The sequence below is a fragment of the Ascaphus truei genome, chromosome 6 (genome assembly GCF_040206685.1).
Source record: "Ascaphus truei isolate aAscTru1 chromosome 6, aAscTru1.hap1, whole genome shotgun sequence".
NCBI classification, from domain to species: Eukaryota; Metazoa; Chordata; class Amphibia; order Anura; family Ascaphidae; genus Ascaphus; species Ascaphus truei.
The window spans coordinates 46,180,644-46,198,520 of NC_134488.1; the positions used below are offsets into that span (position 1 = coordinate 46,180,644).

The following is a 17,877-nucleotide window of genomic DNA, read 5'->3' on the forward strand; positions in this document are numbered from 1 at the left end:
CAAAACAGACACCCAAACGATCTGTAAACATAAATCTCACCTAACATTAATGCAAATGGAAGAGATGTGGGCACAGCAATACATACAAGTGAAAATCGGAAATTGCATGGCTAAACTGAGCCGTTATTGTGAGTTACGTGCCGAGGCTGCAAGAATGACTACAGAAATATGAATTACTGCTACCTGCATGCACAGAGAACAGCAGTCATAAATTAAAAAAGGCCAAAGGAACTCTGCCGCAGAAATAAAATACACCGGGAAAGAAATACGAGGAATACTGTATGAGTTTGATGGAAGTCGGCAGTGAAGGTAAGGTCTAGAATTAAAATGATTGATCGTTCTCTTTGTTGAAGAGTTGCAACTAGTAAAGCTGGCGGCTACACTTATTGTTATTTAACCCACATGATCCGTGTGATCCCTGAATACGCTCACCCATTCCTACTGCAACTTACGCCGGGTCTCTCAGCTAGTACAGTATGTTTTTGGTGTGCAATATATGGGTAATGGGAGCACACACCATTTTTCCTTTTCTATAAATATCTTACTTTGTATTATAAGAATGGGACATTTGTACGGTTGGGGGCCTGAAAAACTTTTCATTTTTATATGCAAAGGAAAGTGTTCATTATTTTAAAACAAAAGCTACTTTTTTTTGTGTGCCTATTTTAATATAAATGGTTTTGTTATGTTGCGAAAAACACAATGTAGATATGTATTCGGCAAGATTGGCATTTCACATGCAGTCTGATCCAACTTTAAAAAAACATACTATTAGCCTTGAGTTTCAATACATATTTGACATTCTTGTACTGACAACTAAATTGTTTGTGATATGGTCACTATATCCTATGTCCATATGTGTTGCATTTGAATAGAATGCTGGCCTCATTTAAGCCAGTATTAATTACATATAATGGTGTCAACCACTTTAAATTCTGTAGCTGCTCCCTAGAGAGGAATCTTTTATACAATGTTTCCTCCCTGGGGATTTAAAAATGGCCACTGCCATCCACCCACATAAAACTAACAGGTTGCCCTGGTAAAAATATAACAATAAATGGTTCAATTACCGCCAAATGAGTTTCCCGGGAAAGTAAAGAGGAGCTGGTCACAGCACATGCTATCACGTTGCTATAATGTGTTTGTCCAGCGTGCGCGTGCACGTGCCTGAAGCGCACGCGCTCAGCTGCTTGGCGAGACAAATCAATTTGATTTGCCGCGTCACGTGAGCGGTTTGCCCAATGAAGGCGAACCAGCTCCGTGACGTCATGGCCACGCCCCCTGACACACCCCTCTGAGTGCGCAACTGACTGCCACAAATCTTCCAAGCAAAGCTCGGCGCTGATTTTGCTCCGGCGATTTGTGTCCTGTTAGTTGCGCCCGGGAGGCGGGGGGCGTGGCCATGACGTTATGTAGCTGGTTCGGCATTGGGCGAACCACTCTTGTGACGCATCAGCAAGCAGCATAATCAAATTAGACTGTCTCAGCAAGCAGCAAGCTCACGGGCACGTGCGCACCCTGGACAAGAGCCTTCAGAATAATCAGTCTGATCGCGCTAAGCACGAGCGCTCGCTTCGCTTCACTTTGGCCGCAGCCAGAAGCGAAGAGCGCCGAGTTTGAAGCAAGGTTTCTTGTTTCTCCGTAATTGGAAGAGACACTTCTGCAAGGTGGTAACCATTGACGTCACAATCTTGTGTGCGGCAGGTTTGAGACCCTTTGTTCTGCATGAAGGGCGGATGGACAGGTTCAAACACCAGCCTATTCCCAGCGCTCAGGGATTCAGGTCTGCTTTCATTAATAATACAAGACACAAATTGCACTGGGATTAGTCGTAAAGCAAAGATCACACAGCTGTGACAATGCTGCACATGGTGGGCTAGATTTACTAAGAAGTGCTAAACTATAAGACCTCGGGCCATTGATGCTTCTGGTGCTGGTTGGAATGAGTCAGGTGTCTTATGGAATAGCACCGCTTAGTAATAAGGACCTTTATGGTGGCATGAGACTCCTTTTTTAAGGTGTCTTATGACTTAACACAGTTTAGTAAATATTGCCCCATATCTTTTAGGGAGCAGGGAGGTGGGGGGACAAAGGGACAGAGAGAGAGAAAGGGGGGGGGGAGAGAATAATTATCAGCACCTGTAATGACTGCAGCTCGTGCGAAGCTGGGCTTCGACCATCTAGTGATAAATAATGTACATAAATACATGCAGAAAGCTCATGGGTATAATCCGGGCGTTTTAGATTTCGGTGATTTCTGTGAGATCTGGTGCAATTCTTGACATGCTTTGCCTTGCATTAAGGCCAAGTTGTGCCGCAGCAGGAGGATTCTGCGAATTCATAACGCAAGATCATCGATGAGTGATTGGAAACCAGAAATCTTAAATCTAGGAAAATACATTTATTCTGAAAACCTTACAAATTATTCAAATTGTTTGTGTCCGCCCTGCCGCTGAGACCATACATTCGGGGTTATTTATTCAGCTGCGATAGTGCTGATCAGGGCTCTACGACGCAGAAATGTATTGACTGCAGTTTAATGAATAACCCCCACTTTGATACTGTAACAGGCATGCCATTTATCATTGCCACATGACAGATTTGCTTACACATTCACTTATCTTCATGGTTTTCAAAGAGATCAGGCTTTTCACTTATAAATCAGGGTTGTGACAATAACTGAACATATTTCTTCATTCTGCTGTGCCCGCTGGTCTTATCATTTTCACTGAAACAAGAGCTGCATGAACAAATCAAGTACTCAGACTAAAGCTCTGATAACCCTCTGTACAATATTTTAATCTGTCCCAAGTAAGGTGAGTGAGTGTGTTCATTTTACAGCCGTATCCTATGCTTGCAAACATTAGCCCCATAAAAATCCAATCTGTATTTTCAAGGTGCACAGCCACTTAATCTAGAAATTAAAGGTTTACAAAGCGGACCTGCTTTTCCCTTTCCCACCTTATTCATATACTTCATTTTGACACCTTGAAATACTGACGCCAAGACACATTTTTCAGCGGGAACCATTGTGATTTTCAACAAAGCAGTTTCCATGGGATTCCTCATCACCGCACCCTTGGAATGACTGCTGCTTATTATCCTGAGTTAGGTTTGAGCACCTTTTGACCGTTGTCATTAACAATGGTTGTATAGTTCATTAAATATATGGTTAGTGTGCTTTTTGCAGTTCTGCTTCCAGGGCCTGAATGACAACCGTTCCCTAAAACTGGGTGTCTAAGCTTAACAAAAACAGAGCACAACCGTAAAAAAATATATATGTTGCTGAGGGCTCTTTCAATTTCAACTGCAGTTCTAAGTGGGACTGCACCTTTAATTAGTCCTGACTGAAAAGACCCAACACTGTTACAATAATTTCAAGCTGTTTGGCAGCTCATGTCAAAATTCTCAGTAGTAATTTCTTGTAACAGCAGGCAGTAGTACCTTTTATTAGTCCACCATGAGAGTTCTTAATACCAGAGTATCTCTGCTAAAAAAAAAAAAGGAAGGTATTTAGCAGCATGTCACTGCTCTATCTATGCAGAGCTTTAATCTTCAGACATCTATGGCTACTTGTGTTAAACGTATTTAGTTCAGACCTTCCATATCCTGTTACTGTAGGTAACACGATGACATTACTGACGTCTGAAAGACATATTGAAATAAATATAAATAGATAACTAAAATAACAACTGGAGGTTCTGTGTTTAGCGCTTGATCAGCCTCTGACCCGACTTTTAATAGTGCTAATCTGCTTCACCTAAAGCCGCTTATCCCCGCTTTAGAATACTTCTATATTCCATACTACTCCATCTGCACGTGTTACGGAGACGTCTAAGCTTATGCTAATCTCCCCTATAAATTGCTCAATGCTTCCGCCAGTCCAACCTCATCGTGACTTGAGATGTCCGTTCATATTTAGGTGGCAGTCCCCATTTTTTTGACTCTTCCAAACTTGGTACTTCTTGCTGCTTCTTCTCCAAGCAAAACGCCAGATACTGACCATAAAACACCAGGACACTGCATACATAGCTACTCCTCCCACCTTCACAAACCAATATGGCCTCGGTGAGAGGAGTTCACAGTAAAGAAGCCAGGCCCCCACACCAATCCGTACAACAGTGAACAGGGCCACAAACAAGAAATCCACAGCTTCTCCTTTCAAAGTGTCGTAGTGGCCCATCGCCCGCAGGAACCAGCGGGTTTGGAGCAAAGGGTTTGTAATCTCACTGCCAAATAGTACGGCGTTAACCTCAGTGGCAGATTCACCCAGGGTCAAAGCCATGATGATCCCGAGGATGCTGAGGATGTGATGTGTCAGCATCAGGGCTTTCTCAGTTTGAAAATACACACACCAGCACAGGTCGAAGAAGAAATAGCCAAGCGTGAGACACAGCACCTGCACTTGAAGAGGAGTATTTGGAGACCCTGCAAAGGGAATAAATGATACAGCACAATTATGTATGTACACATTATATCTGAACGTCGCAATGCCTGATGGGTACATTCCAATTTAGCAACACGTATTAAAGCTGTAAAGTTTGAAGATGTAGCTTAGTGATAAGAACACTGCTGGGGAAACCAGTATGAATTCCTATTGGCAGCTCTCCTGGTGTCCTCGGGCAACTTATGGTATCCCCTTGTTCCTCAGGCAACAACGTCAGACTAAAAAATAAAAATAACTAACCTACATAGAAATGCAAAACGCGTATCTGGCAGTGAAGGGGTTACATTGTGCTTAATGACTGATGGGGACACGAGGTGTAAATATCTCCTTAATATGAAGACGGTAATCAGAACACACCTGGATGTGTGAAGGGCCACGGACCATCAATGAATCCCACATATGCGGAGAGAGATATGATAAGGACACCGTGAATCAAGGTGACTAATCGGCAGTTCCACTCGTAACTGTGGCTCTTATTCAGCTGGCAGAGCGAGAGATAGAGCGCGAGCCAGGCAGCGAGGCTGCAGGTCACCAGCAAGAGCGGGGAGGGGGACATGTTGCTGAAAGACAGAAGCAGGCCCTGGGAGGGCGTGAATGTGATTTTACTCTGTACTGAGACGGTCTCTAATCTGCCAGTCTCTGTGTTATTCTCTCTCACCTGGATCAGTCTCAGAATCTCTCTCTCGTGTTTATGTCACCTGTCTCGCCCATCACTTTCTCTTCTCTCACAGGCTCATTTGTTCTATTCCCTCTCTCCCACCCACTCACTCCTTCCCTTTCTCCCACTCCTTCCATCTCTCCCACTCACTCACTCCTTCCCTCTCCCACCTCACTCACTCCTTCCCCCCTCTCTCCCTCCCACTCCTTCCCCCTCTCTCCCCCCCCCACTCCTTCCCCCCTCCTACTCCCCCCCCACTCCCTCCCCCCCTTCCCTCTCTCCCGCTCCCCCCTTCCCTCTCTCCTGCTTCCCCCTTCTCTCTCTCCCGCTTCCCTCTCCCCCCTTCCCTCTCTCCCGCTCCCCCCTTCCCTCTCCCGCTCACTCCTTCTCCCCCTCTCCCCCCTTCCCTCTCTCCCGCTCACTCCTTCCCCCCCTCTCCCCCGCTCACTCCTTCCCCCCCTCTCACTCCTTCCCCCTCTCCCGCTCACTCCTTCCCCCTCTCCCGCTCACTCCTTCCCCCTCTCCCGCTCACTCCTTCCCCCCCTCTCCCGCTCACTCCTTCCCCCCCTCCCCCGCTCACTCCTTCCCCCCCTCCCCCGCTCACTCCTTCCCCCCCTCTCCCCCGCTCACTCCTTCCCCCCCTCTCACGCCTTCCCCCCCGCTCACTCCTCCCCCCCTCTCCCCCGCTCCCTCCCACTCCTTCCCCCCCTCCCTCCCACTCCTTCCCCCCTCCCTCCCACTCCTCCCCCCCTCTCTTCCACCTCACTGCCCCACCCCTCTCTCCCACCCTCCCCTTCCCCCCACCCTCTCACTCCTTCCCCCCCACCCTCTCACTCCTTCCCCCCCACCCTCTCACTCCTTCCCCCCTCTCTCCCCCCTCCCACTCCTTCCCCCCCTCTCTCTCCCACTCCTCCCCCCTCTCTCTCCCCCCTCACTCCCCAACCCCTCTCTCCCACTCACTCCCCCACCCCACCCGTCTCCCACTCACTCCCCCACCCCACCCGTCTCCCACTCACTCCCCCACCCCTCTCTCCCACCTCACTCCCCCACCCCTCTCTCCCACCCCTCTCCCCCACCCCTCTCTCCCACCCCTCTCTCCCACCCCTCTCTCCCACTCACTCCCCCACCCCTCTCTCCCACTCACTCCCCCACCCCTCTCCCACTCCTCCCCCACCCCTCTCCCACTCACTCCCCCACCCCTCTCTCCCACTCACTCCCCCACCCCTCTCTCCCACCCCTCTCCCACTCACTCCCCCACCCCTCTCTCCCACCTCACCCCCACCCCTCTCCCACCTCACTCCCCACCCCTCTCCCACCTCACTCCCCACCCCACTCCTCTCCCACCTCACTCCCCACCCCTCTCTCCCACTCACTCCCCCACCCCTCTCTCCCACTCACTCCCCCACCCCTCTCTCCCACTCCCCCACCCCTCTCCCACCTCACTCCCCCCCACCCCACTCCTCCCACCTCACTCCCCCACCCCTCACTCCCACCTCACACCCCCCACCCCTCTCTCCCACTCACTCCCCCACCCCTCTCTCCCACTCACTTCCCCACCACTCTCTCCCCCCCACTCTCTCCCCCCACCCCTCCTCCCACTCACTCCCCCACCCCCTCTCTCCCACTCACTCCCCCACCCCTCTCTCCCACTCACTCCCCCACCCCTCTCCCCCACTCATTCCCCCACCCCTCTCACCCACCCCTCTCTCCCACTCACTCCCCCACCCCTCTCTCCCACTCACTTCCCCACCACTCTCTCCCACTCACTTCCCCACCACTCTCTCCCCCACCACTCTCTCCCCCACCACTCTCTCCCCAACCCCTCCCTCCCACTCCCCCACCCCTCTCTCCCACTCACTCCCCCACCCCTCTCTCCCACTCACTCCCCCACCCCTCTCCCCCACTCACTCCCCCACCCCTCTCCCCACCACTCCCTCCCACTCCCTCCCCCACCCCTCTCCCCCACTCACTCCCCCACCCCTCTCCCCCACTCACTCCCCCACCCCTCTCCCCCACTCCTCCCCCACCCCTCTCTCCCACTCACTCCCCCACCCCTCTCCCACTCACTCCCCCACCTCACTCCCCACCCCTCTCCCACCTCACTCCCCACCCCACTCCCCACCCCTCTCCCACCTCACTCCCCACCCCTCTCTCCCACTCACTCCCCCACCCCTCTCTCCCACTCACTCCCCCACCCCTCTCTCCCACCCCTCTCTCCCACTCCCCCACCCCTCTCTCCCACCTCACTCCCCCACCCCTCTCTCCCACCTCACTCCCCCACCCCTCTCTCCCACCTCACTCCCCCACCCCTCTCTCCCACCTCACTCCCCCACCCCTCTCTCCCACTCACTCCCCCACCCCTCTCTCCCACCTCACTCCCCCACCCCTCTCTCCCACCTCACTCCCCCACCCACTCCCCCACCCCTCTCTCCCACTCACTCCCCCACCCCTCTCTCCCACTCACTTCCCCACCACTCTCTCCCCCACCACTCTCTCCCCCACCCCTCCCTCCCACTCACTCCCCCACCCCTCTCTCCCACTCACTCCCCCACCCCTCTCTCCCACTCACTCCCCCACCCCTCTCCCCCACTCATTCCCCCACCCCTCTCTCCCACCCCTCTCTCCCACTCACTCCCCCACCCCTCTCTCCCACTCACTTCCCCACCACTCTCTCCCACTCACTTCCCCACCACTCTCTCCCCCACCACTCTCTCCCCCACCACTCTCTCCCCCACCACTCTCTCCCCAACCCCTCCCTCCCACTCCCCCACCCCTCTCTCCCACTCACTCCCCCACCCCTCTCTCCCACACCCCTCTCTCCCACTCACTCCCCCACCCCTCTCCCACTCACTCCCCCACCCCTCTCTCCCACTCACTCCCCCACCCCTCTCTCCCACTCACTCCCCCACCCCTCTCCCCCACCCCTCCCTCCCACTCCCTCCCCCACCCCTCTCCCCCACCCCTCTCCCTCCCACTCCCTCCCCCACCCCTCTCCCCCACTCACTCCCCCACCCCTCTCCCCCACTCACTCCCCCACCCCTCTCCCCCACTCCCTCCCCCACCCCTCTCCCCCACTCACTCCCCCACCCCTCTCCCCCACCCCTCTCCCCGACTCACTCCCCCACCCCTCTCCCCCACCCCTCTCCCCCACTCACTCCCCCACCCCTCTCCCCCACCCCTCTCCCCCACTCACTCCCCCACCCCTCTCCCCCACCCCTCTCCCCCACTCACTCCCCCACCCCTCTCCCCCACCCACTCCCCCACCCCTCTCCCCCACCCACTCCCCCACCCCTCTCCCCCACCCCTCTCCCACTCACTCCCCCGTTACCTCCGTGCTCCCCCCGTTACCTCCGTGCTCTACCCGTTACCTCCGTACTCCCCCCGTTACCTCCGTTCTCCCCCCGTTACCTCCGTACTCCCCCTCGTTACCCCCGTGCTCCCTCTCCCCGTTACCCTCGTGCTCCCTCTCTCACTCCCCCCGTTACCCCTGTGCTCCCTCTCTCACTCCCCCCCGTACTCCCTCTCTCACTCCCCCCCGTTACCCCCGTGCTCCCTCTCTCACTCCCCCCCGTTACCCCCGTGCTCCCTCTCATTCCCCCCCCGTTACCCCGTGCTCCCTCTCACTCCCCCCGTTACCCCCGTGCTCCCTGTCTCACTCCTCCCCCGTTACCCCCGTGCTCCCTGTCTCACTCCTCCCCCGTTACCCCGTGCTCAATGTCTCACTCCTCCCCCGTTACCCCGTGCTCCCTGTCTCACTCCTCCCCTGTTACCCCCGTGCTCCCTGTCTCACTCCTCCCCCGTTACCCCCGTGCTCCCTCTCACACTCACCCCCCGTTACCCCGTGCTCCCTGTCTCACTCCTCCCCCGTTACCCCCGTGCTCCCTGTCTCACTCCTCCCCCGTTACCCCGTGCTCCCTGTCTCACTCCTCCCCCGTTACCCCCGTGCTCCCTGTCTCACTCCTCCCCCGTTACCCCCGTGCTCCATCTCACACTCACCCCCGTGCTCCCTGTCTTACTCCTCCCCCATTACCCCCGTGCTCCCTCTTACTCCTCCCCCGTTACCCCCGTGCTCCCTCTTACTCCTCCCCGTTACCTCTTACTCCTCCCCCGTTACCCCCGTGCTCCCTCTTACTCCTCCCCCGTTACCCCCGTGCTCCCTCTCACGCCCCCGTGCTCCCTCTCACTCCCCCCGTTACCCCTGTGCTCCCTCTCTCACTCCCCCCGTTACCCCTGTGCTCCCTCTCGCTCCCTCCCCTGTTACCCCCGTGCTCCCTCTCTCACTCCCCCTCTGTTACCCCCGTGCTCCCTCTCTCACTCCCCCCGTTACCCCCGTGCTCCCTCTCTCACTCCCCCCCGTTACCCCTGTGCTCCCTCTCTCACTTCCCCCGTTACCCCCGTGCTCCCTCTCTCACTTCCCCCCAGTGCTCCCTCCCTCACTCCCCCCGTTACCCCCGTGCTCCCTCTCACTCCCCCCCAGTGCTCCCTCCCTCACTCCCTCCGTGCTCCCTCCCTCACTCCTCCCGTTACCCCCGCGCTCCCTCTCTCACTCCTCCCCCCGTTACCCCTCTCCCACTCACTCCCCCACCCCTCTCTCCCCCACCCCTCTCCCACTCACTCCTACTTACTCCCCCCGTTACCTCCGTGCTCCTCCCGTTACCTCCGTGCTCCCCCCGTTACCTCCGTACTCCCCCCGTGCTCCCTCTCCCCGTTACCCTCATGCTCCCTCTCTCACTCCCCCCGTTACCCCCGTGCTCCCTCTCTCACTCCCCCCCCGTTACCCCCGTGCTCCCTCTCTCACTCCCCCCCGTTACCCCGTGCTCCCTCTCTCACTCCCCCCCTTTTCCCTCGTGCTCCCTCTCTCACTCCCCCCCGTTACCCCCTCTCTCACTCCCCCCGTTACCCCCGTGCTCCCTCTCTCACTTCCCCCCGTTACCCGTGCTCCCTCTCTCACTCCCCCCCTTTTCCCCCGTGCTCCCTCTCTCACTCCCCCCGTTACCCCCGTGCTCCCTCTCTCACTCCCCCCCCGTTACCCCCGTGCTCCCTCTCACTCCCCCCGTTACCCCTGTGCTCCCTCTCTCACTCACCCCCGTTCTCCCTCTCACTCCCCCCATTACCCCCGTGCTCCCTGTCTCACTCACCCCCGTTCTTCCTCTCACTCCCCCCGTTACCCCCGTGCTCCCTGTCTCACTCACCCCCGTTCTTCCTCTCACTCCCCCCGTTACCCCGTGCTCCCTGTCTCACTCCTCCCCCGTTACCCCCGTGCTCCCTGTCTCACTCACCCCCGTTCTTCTCTCACTCCCCCCGTTACCCCCGTGCTCCCTGTCTCACTCACCCCCCGTTCTTCCTCTCACTCCCCCCGTTACCCCCGTGCTCCCTGTCTCACTCACCCCCGTTCTTCCTCTCACTCCCCCCGTTACCCCGTGCTCCCTGTCTCACTCCCCCCCTTTTCCCCAGTGCTCCCTCTCTCACTCCCCCCGTGCTCCCTCTCTCACTCCCCCCCGTTACCCCCGTGCTCCCTCTCTCACTCCCCCCCGTTACCCCCGTGCTCCCTCTCACTCCCCCGTTACCCCTGTGCTCCCTCTCTCACTCACCCCCATTCTCCCTCTCACTCCCCCCGTTACCCCGTGCTCCCTGTCTCACTCACCCCCGTTCTTCCTCTCACTCCCCCCGTTACCCCCGTGCTTCCTCTCACTCCCCCCGTTACCCCCGTGCTCCCTGTCTCACTCACCCCCGTTCTTCCTCTCACTCCCCCCGTTACCCCCGTGCTCCCTGTCTCACTCACCCCCGTTCTTCCTCTCACTCCCCCCGTTACCCCCGTGCTCCCTGTCTCACTCACCCCCGTTCTTCCTCTCACTCCCCCCGTTACCCCCGTGCTCCCTGTCTCACTCACCCCCGTTCTTCCTCTCACTCCCCCCGTTACCCCGTGCTCCCTGTCTCACTCCTCCCCCGTTACCCCGTGCTCCCTGTCTCACTCCTCCCCGTTACCTCCTTGCTCCCTCTCTCAATCCTCCACTGTTACCCCCCGTGCTCCCTATCTCACTCCTCCCCCATTACCCTCGTGCTCCCTCTTACTCCTCCCGTTACCCCTGTGCTCCCTCTTACTCCTCCCGTTACCCCCGTGCTCCCTCTTACTCCTCCCCCGTTACCCCCGTGCTCCCCTCTCTCACTCCCCCCCCCCCGTGCTCCCTCTCTCACCCCCCCCCGTGCTCCCTCTCTCACTCCCCCCATTACCCCTGTGCTCCCTCTCTCACTCCCTCCCCCGTTACCCCCATGCTCCCTGTCTCACTCCTCCCCCATTACCCCCGTGCTCCCTCTTACTCCTCCGTCCCCCCCGTGCTCCCTCTCTCACTCCCCCCCGTGCTCCCTCTCTCACTCCCCCCGTGCTCCCTCTCTCACTCCCCCCCGTGCTCCCTCTCTCACTCCCCCCCCGTGCTCCCTCTCTCACTCCCCCCCGTGCTCCCTCTCTCACTCCCCCCCGTGCTCCCTCTCTCACTCCCCCCCGTGCTCCCTCTCTCACTCCCCCCCCGTGCTCCCTCTCACTCCTCCCCCCGTTACCCCTCTCATTCCCCCCCGTGCTCCCTCCCTCACTCCTCCCCGTTACCCCCGTGCTCCCTCTCCCCCCCGTTACACCTCGTGCTTCCCCTCTCACTCCCTCCCCCGTTACCCCTGTGCTCCCTCTCTCACTCCCTCCCCCGTTACCCCCGTGCTCCCTCTCTCACTCCCCCCCGTGCTCCCTCTCTCACTCCCCCCCCGTGCTCCCTCTCTCACTCCCCCCCGTGCTCCCTCTCTCACTCCCCCCCGTGCTCCCTCTCTCACTCCCCCCCGTGCTCCCTCTCTCACTCCCCCCGTGCTCCCTCTCTCACTCCCCCCCGTGCTCCCTCTCTCACTCCTCCCCCCGTTACCCCTCTCATTCCCCCCCGTGCTCCCTCCCTCACTCCTCCCCGTTACCCCCGTGCTCCCTCTCCCCCCCCGTTACACCTCGTGCTTCCCCTCTCACTCTCCTCCCCTGTTACCCCCGTGCTCACCCACCCTCTCGCTCCCCCCTCCGGAGCCGCTTCCTCCTGTTGCCGGAAGTCAGCCTGACAGCTCGCGCCTCCTCGCGAGAGGCGCTGTGATTGGCGCACCGCGTCGGCCCCGCCCACCCCGTGACGTCTCGCTCAAACCGGCGCCGCCATTGGCCGATTCGAACCAACCCCTTTAAACCGCCTCTCCCGTGCTCTGACGTCATCGCTGGCAGCACGTGACACGTGAGAGGTCCCGCGCAATATACACATTATAACATCATAAGGGGGACACGTCATAACGTTACGGGTCCGGCGGGAGCTGCCTGGCTCAGGGAGACCCACGGTGACATCATAGGAATGCTACCTTATGACATCACAGATAAAATAGCTGATGGGATAAGGGTATTAGATTACCTCATAGTAAGATTACATATTGACGTCATCCTCCGGCAAATCCCGTCAATATGGCGGCGTGACGTCAAATGGCGCCGCGTTGCCCTGACAACTAGACACTACGTGACAGCGCTGCTGCGTGACAACAATTGCCATGACGAGACGCAACGTGAAGTAGCGGTGTCGCGTGACGCCAGTTGCCATGACAACGAGACGCAACGTGTCGTAGCGGTGTCGCGTGACGCCAGTTGCCATGACGAGACGCAACGTGACGTACCGGTGCTGCGTGATGCCAGTTGCCATGACGAGACGCAACGTGACGTACCGGTGCTGCGTGATGCCAGTTGCCATGACAATGAGACACTACGTGACGTAGTGGTGTCGCGTGATGCCAGTTGCCATGACAACGAGACAATGTGACGTAGCAGTGTCGCGTGACACCAGTTGCCATGACAACGAGACGCAACGTGTCGTAGCGGTGTCGCGTGACGCCAGTTGCCATGACGAGGCGCAACGTGACGTACCGGTGCTGCGTGATGCCAGTTGCCATGACGAGACGCAACGTGACGTACCGGTGCTGCGTGATGCCAGTTGCCATGACAATGAGACACTACGTGACGTAGTGGTGTCGCGTGACGCCAGTTGCCATGACAACGAGACACTACGTGACGTAGCGGTGCCGCGTGACGCCAGTTGTCATGACGAGATGCAACGTGACAGCGGTGTCGCGTGATACCAGTTGCCATGACGAGACGGTACATTATGTGGCGTCACGGTGGCCCCCCGTTGTCTTGGAAACTTGCTGCCATGTGACGCCACTTATGGTCCAGTTGTCATGACAGCACGGCGCCTTGTGGTGTCGCGCAGCCATGTTGACGGGATTTGCAGGGGAGGAGGTCTTGAGACGCTGGTAAGAGAAATAAATATATAAAGATGATAAATGTGAATAAAATGTATCTCCGGATTAGCCTTCAATAGAAGGTGGCAACCGCGCCGGCAGGACGCGATTACATCATGTCACGAGACAAAGTGATTATCTCACAGCAAGCACAAGCAAATCCATCACCCCTAGGCATTGCTGCCGCGACCGCCTCCTTACCTGCCACCGCCTCCTTCTGAACCGTGGCATCATCGATGTCTCACGGCGTCACGTCGCCATGGTAACGCAACGTCATTTGGCGCAGCGACGGTGATGTTAGAAGGAGGAGGAGAGCGGCAGGTGAGGAGGCGGCCACAATAGATAAAATGACTTCCCATCAGGCCCAAGAGCGCGGCAAAAGTATATGGGGCGGACATTTTTGCCACCCTACACCCGGGCCAAATGGGGAATCTGCCACTGAGTACATGTGATGACATCATGTAAAGTACGTGTCAGGGATATGATTGCCCCAGAGCACGAACACACGGTTACATCATGAGAAGGATACGTCAAGGTTGGGCGATTGGTAGATGTTTGCAGTTAAGGGTTGGACACCTTGTGGCAATCGGAAGGACACAAGGTTCTATCATGGGAAGAACCTACCACAGAAAGGATACAAGATTACACTGGGGTAGGGTCAATTATAATAGCAAGGATTAGAAAATATACCAGAGGAAGGAGACATAATGACATCATACTAGGAAGAACATACAGGAAGGTCACAATGTCTTCTGTAACCCTCTCTGCCCGGCTTCCTAGGGAAGTTACATCGGTGTAGGGCGCATATGGCTAGTCCGCATGGGTTACCGTGACGGGGTGCTGACATTCAGGAGGCTGGCGATGAGATAGCGAGGTGGTATAATTATTGGGCGCCAGGAACGTTGGTAGTACGGAAGGCTGTGTCCTGGAGGGGACGTGCAGGCAGTGCACAGCTTGTGGAGTATGAGGAAAAAGAACATGGCGGTGGCTGGATCCCGATATAAGTAAAAAATGATTTATTTATTTGGATCTTGCAAACAATGTTCACATAGCGCTGCGAGAGCTACTCTGACGCGTTTCGGGCTCCCTGCCCTTTGTGAACATTGATTGCAAGATCCAAATAAAGAAATCATGTTTTACTTATATCGTGATCCAGCCACCGCCGTGTTCTTTTTCCTCATACTCCACAAGCTGCACACTGCACGTCCCCTCCAGGACACAGCCTTCCAGAATCTATGGTGCAGTAGCATGCTGATTACAGGACTTCATTGCTAAGTGTGAGTACTTTCATTTTTCTTTGAGTGTTATCTCAGTACTCTACAGCCTGCCTAGTCTAGTTCCAGCGGAGTGATTTTGTGTATGAAGCTTCTAGCTGGGGTCTAACTGTTCATTTATATTGAACAGCCAGATCAGCCCATGTGTTTGTTTCTCATTCATTCCTCCCCTTAATTGGAGCATTATCTGACTAGTCTTGCAAGCAAGTGTTTATTGGATTACTACCTGCCATCCATGTGGATTTGATGGTATATTTGGATATATTATATGGCACATCATGGTTTGTGCACTTTTCTGACCACGGATACAGAGCTTGTCTCTAATTTTGTTCTAACGTTTGTAGTACAAGTGTCATTTATTCATGTCCCCAAACACAGAGACCGTTCATCAACATATTGACACGTTGTACTGTATTTTACATCAGACATACATGGATACTGTTCTTTGATCAGTGCCCTTATGAAGGTATATATCTTGTTCCTTTACAATGATAAAGACCCGGGCAACCTGCTAATAGTTGTGGAACCTCTTTTCTCATTATGTCGTTAATACTAGGCCCATTGGGGATCCCAGCGGGTCCTGTATATGTAACCCAATACCTTTAGCCGTTATGGTTACGGCCATTTCAGCCTGAAAGGAATGTACCTGCTTATCTGCGGTTAGAGCCGATCCGCCAATATCCGGGTCTGCTCGTTACTGAGGCCCCTTGGTGCACGCCGTTTCATACTTAGCGCTTATCTTGGACTCCCTTAGCTTTCTCTAGGGATTTTTATTGACACGTTACTGTCCCTGTCTAGAACATAAAGTAAGGGGCCTGGTCTATTCTATTACCTTGAGAACATGGGTGTCTACTCCCTGAGGCTCCTCTCCTCATGTCCTCCTGGAACCTCCTTCCAGAACCGTCACTCCTTAAATGCCCCTGCATGACGTCTGGATCCCCATAGCAACCCAGGACGGGCCTAGCATACAATAACACAGCTAGTAACCCTTTAGGAGGGGTGTTACACTGCACATGAAGAACATGTCAGACCACACATGATTACATTATAGAAAGAACATGCCATAGACAGAGGGCATGATTACATGGTTCTTGACAAATCCTCAGCGAAACGCGTTGAATCGTGTCACGGAGGACTCTGCATCCTGTTACTGACAGCCGAGTCGAACACAGACGCTTCATCAGCCAGCACTACTGACGTCATCAGTGACGTAGATTGCGGAGAGACAGAGACGTGCGGAGATCGTCAGGGAGCCACGGAGTAAAGAGCCCTCTCAATTGAATGTTGTACATTGTCAAAATGTGAGTGCAAACTGCTACTATTACTTTGAGCAATATATTTATACTGAGACATACTACCCTATTTTGCGTATTCTCTTCTTTCTATTTTGTACTACCCTGGAGCTATGCTGGACAGACGACTCGGAGGTGTATTGGACATGAGAGCTTGTATCAGAGAGAGGTGTATCTCTGGTCTGCCTATACAATCACTAACATTTGTGAGTGGGATTACATATATATACTTTTTTCACTGAATATCCCGATCCTGAAAACCTGACCTGTTGGTGGCCCTTAAGGACTGTAGTTGGCCGGCCCTGTTTAATCACTCCAGTGCGCTATCACAAAGTAGGTATCTTTTCCTCTTTATGTTCTGTACCTCATTTGTTGATACTAAGAATGTTGAGAAATTTGACATTAAGGGGGTCTAACGCAAACAGCACTCAAATCTCAGCAGCCATTTTGGCAGACTATCCTTGTCAGCCATGTTGTCTTGTTTGCTATAAGTTTTGTATGTCATTCAGTCTGTGTCTGTCTTCCATGTGTTATGTGCTGATTTCTGTGAAACCTGTCTGTGTGAACGTGACAAGCAGGGGTTGTTGGGCTCTCAGTAGATTCTTGGTATCCTTTACCAGCTGCAAATGATGAGGTGATGCGGTAGGAGTATGTGGGAGTGTGGGGAGGTAGAGAAAAGTCCAGGCAATAATGAGAAACCTTGGTAGAATTAGCTAGAGTCTGAGATATGCACCGTTTCTCACATTGTATGCAGATGACACAATCCTATATGCACACAGCCATAGCCTCTCTGACCTTCAACACATACTTCAGTCTGACTTTTTGAGACTCGAAAACTGGATTTCTCAAAACAAACTGTTTTTAAACACTGACAAGACGGTAACAATGGTATTTGGGACCAAGACTAAATTTGTAAAGCTTCCAGTGACTGAGCTCCTGATTAGAACCAACGCTAACACCACCCTAACACCTGTCACTAGTTTTAAATACCTGGGCTTATGGTTTGACTCCCACTTAACATTCGGGATGCACATTGATACCCTGACAACCAAGACCTACGCCAAACTAGGGGTACTTTACAGGAACAAATCCTCCCTAAGTCTCCTGGTCAGAAAGCGTATCGCACAGCAGATGCTAATGCCAATTATTGACTATGGAGACATAGTATATGGCTCGGCACCTCAAACCCACCTTAGCAAACTTGACACCCTCTACAATTCAATTTGTCGTTTTGTTCTCCAATGCAACTACAACACACATCACTGCGAAATGCTCAAAGAACTAGATTGGTCAACACTAGAGTCTAGGCGCTAAGTTCACCTTTCCTGTCTTGCCTTCAAATTCTTCATGGGCAAGCTACCCAGCTACCTGAACAAGCTCCTCACCCCTACCACTTGCAGCACTTATCACCTGAGATCAGACTCCAAAAGACTGTTCATGGTCCCAAGGCTCAACAAAGTATCCGGACGTTCCTCCTTCTCCTACCGTGCACCCCAAAACTGGAACAACCTACCAGAGACTCTCACATCCACCACCAGTTTAAGTTCTTTCAAATCTAAGGCTGTCTCACATTTTAACCTGGTCTGTAACTGTTTCATACGCTCATAATATATATTTTCTTTAACTGTGCACGGAATGTCTTATATATAATGAATACCCTGTTCATTTATGTAACTGTACTTGTAACCATGTATTATTTGTTTTACTCTGTGCCCAGGACATACTTGAAAACGAGAGGTAACTCTCAATGTATTACTTCCTGGTAAAATATTTTATAAATAAATAAATAACTCTGAAACAAAGCATCAATAATAATGTGGAGGAAAGGTTACTGAAGCTGATGTAATCCTTTTTGCTGATTTACATATATTCATTTTGTTTCTTTATTATACAATTGTTATTTTTATGACG

General features: G+C 54.2%; 1 protein-coding gene across 5 annotated transcripts; it reads right to left on the reverse strand.

Annotated features, from left to right (window-relative positions):
• Positions 1 to 2,386: 2,386 nt before the first annotated feature.
• TLCD5 (TLC domain containing 5) lies at positions 2,387 to 12,221 on the reverse strand. 5 transcript variants are annotated; one of them, XM_075604119.1, is made up of 3 exons: positions 12,135 to 12,221; positions 4,805 to 5,027; positions 2,387 to 4,428 (listed from the first exon to the last, which is right to left on the reverse strand). In XM_075604119.1, exons 2-3 carry the CDS (start codon positions 5,001 to 5,003, stop codon positions 3,890 to 3,892), a joined length of 738 nt encoding a protein of 245 aa, XP_075460234.1. In that variant the 5' UTR covers positions 5,004 to 5,027; positions 12,135 to 12,221; the 3' UTR covers positions 2,387 to 3,889. The 5 variants fall into 5 exon arrangements, with proteins under 5 accessions (XP_075460234.1, XP_075460236.1, XP_075460235.1 ...); XM_075604121.1 differs by having other exon boundaries at positions 12,131 to 12,148; XM_075604120.1 differs by lacking the exon at positions 12,135 to 12,221 and adding an exon at positions 5,106 to 5,261.
• Between the last annotated feature and the right edge of the window lie 5,656 nt (positions 12,222 to 17,877).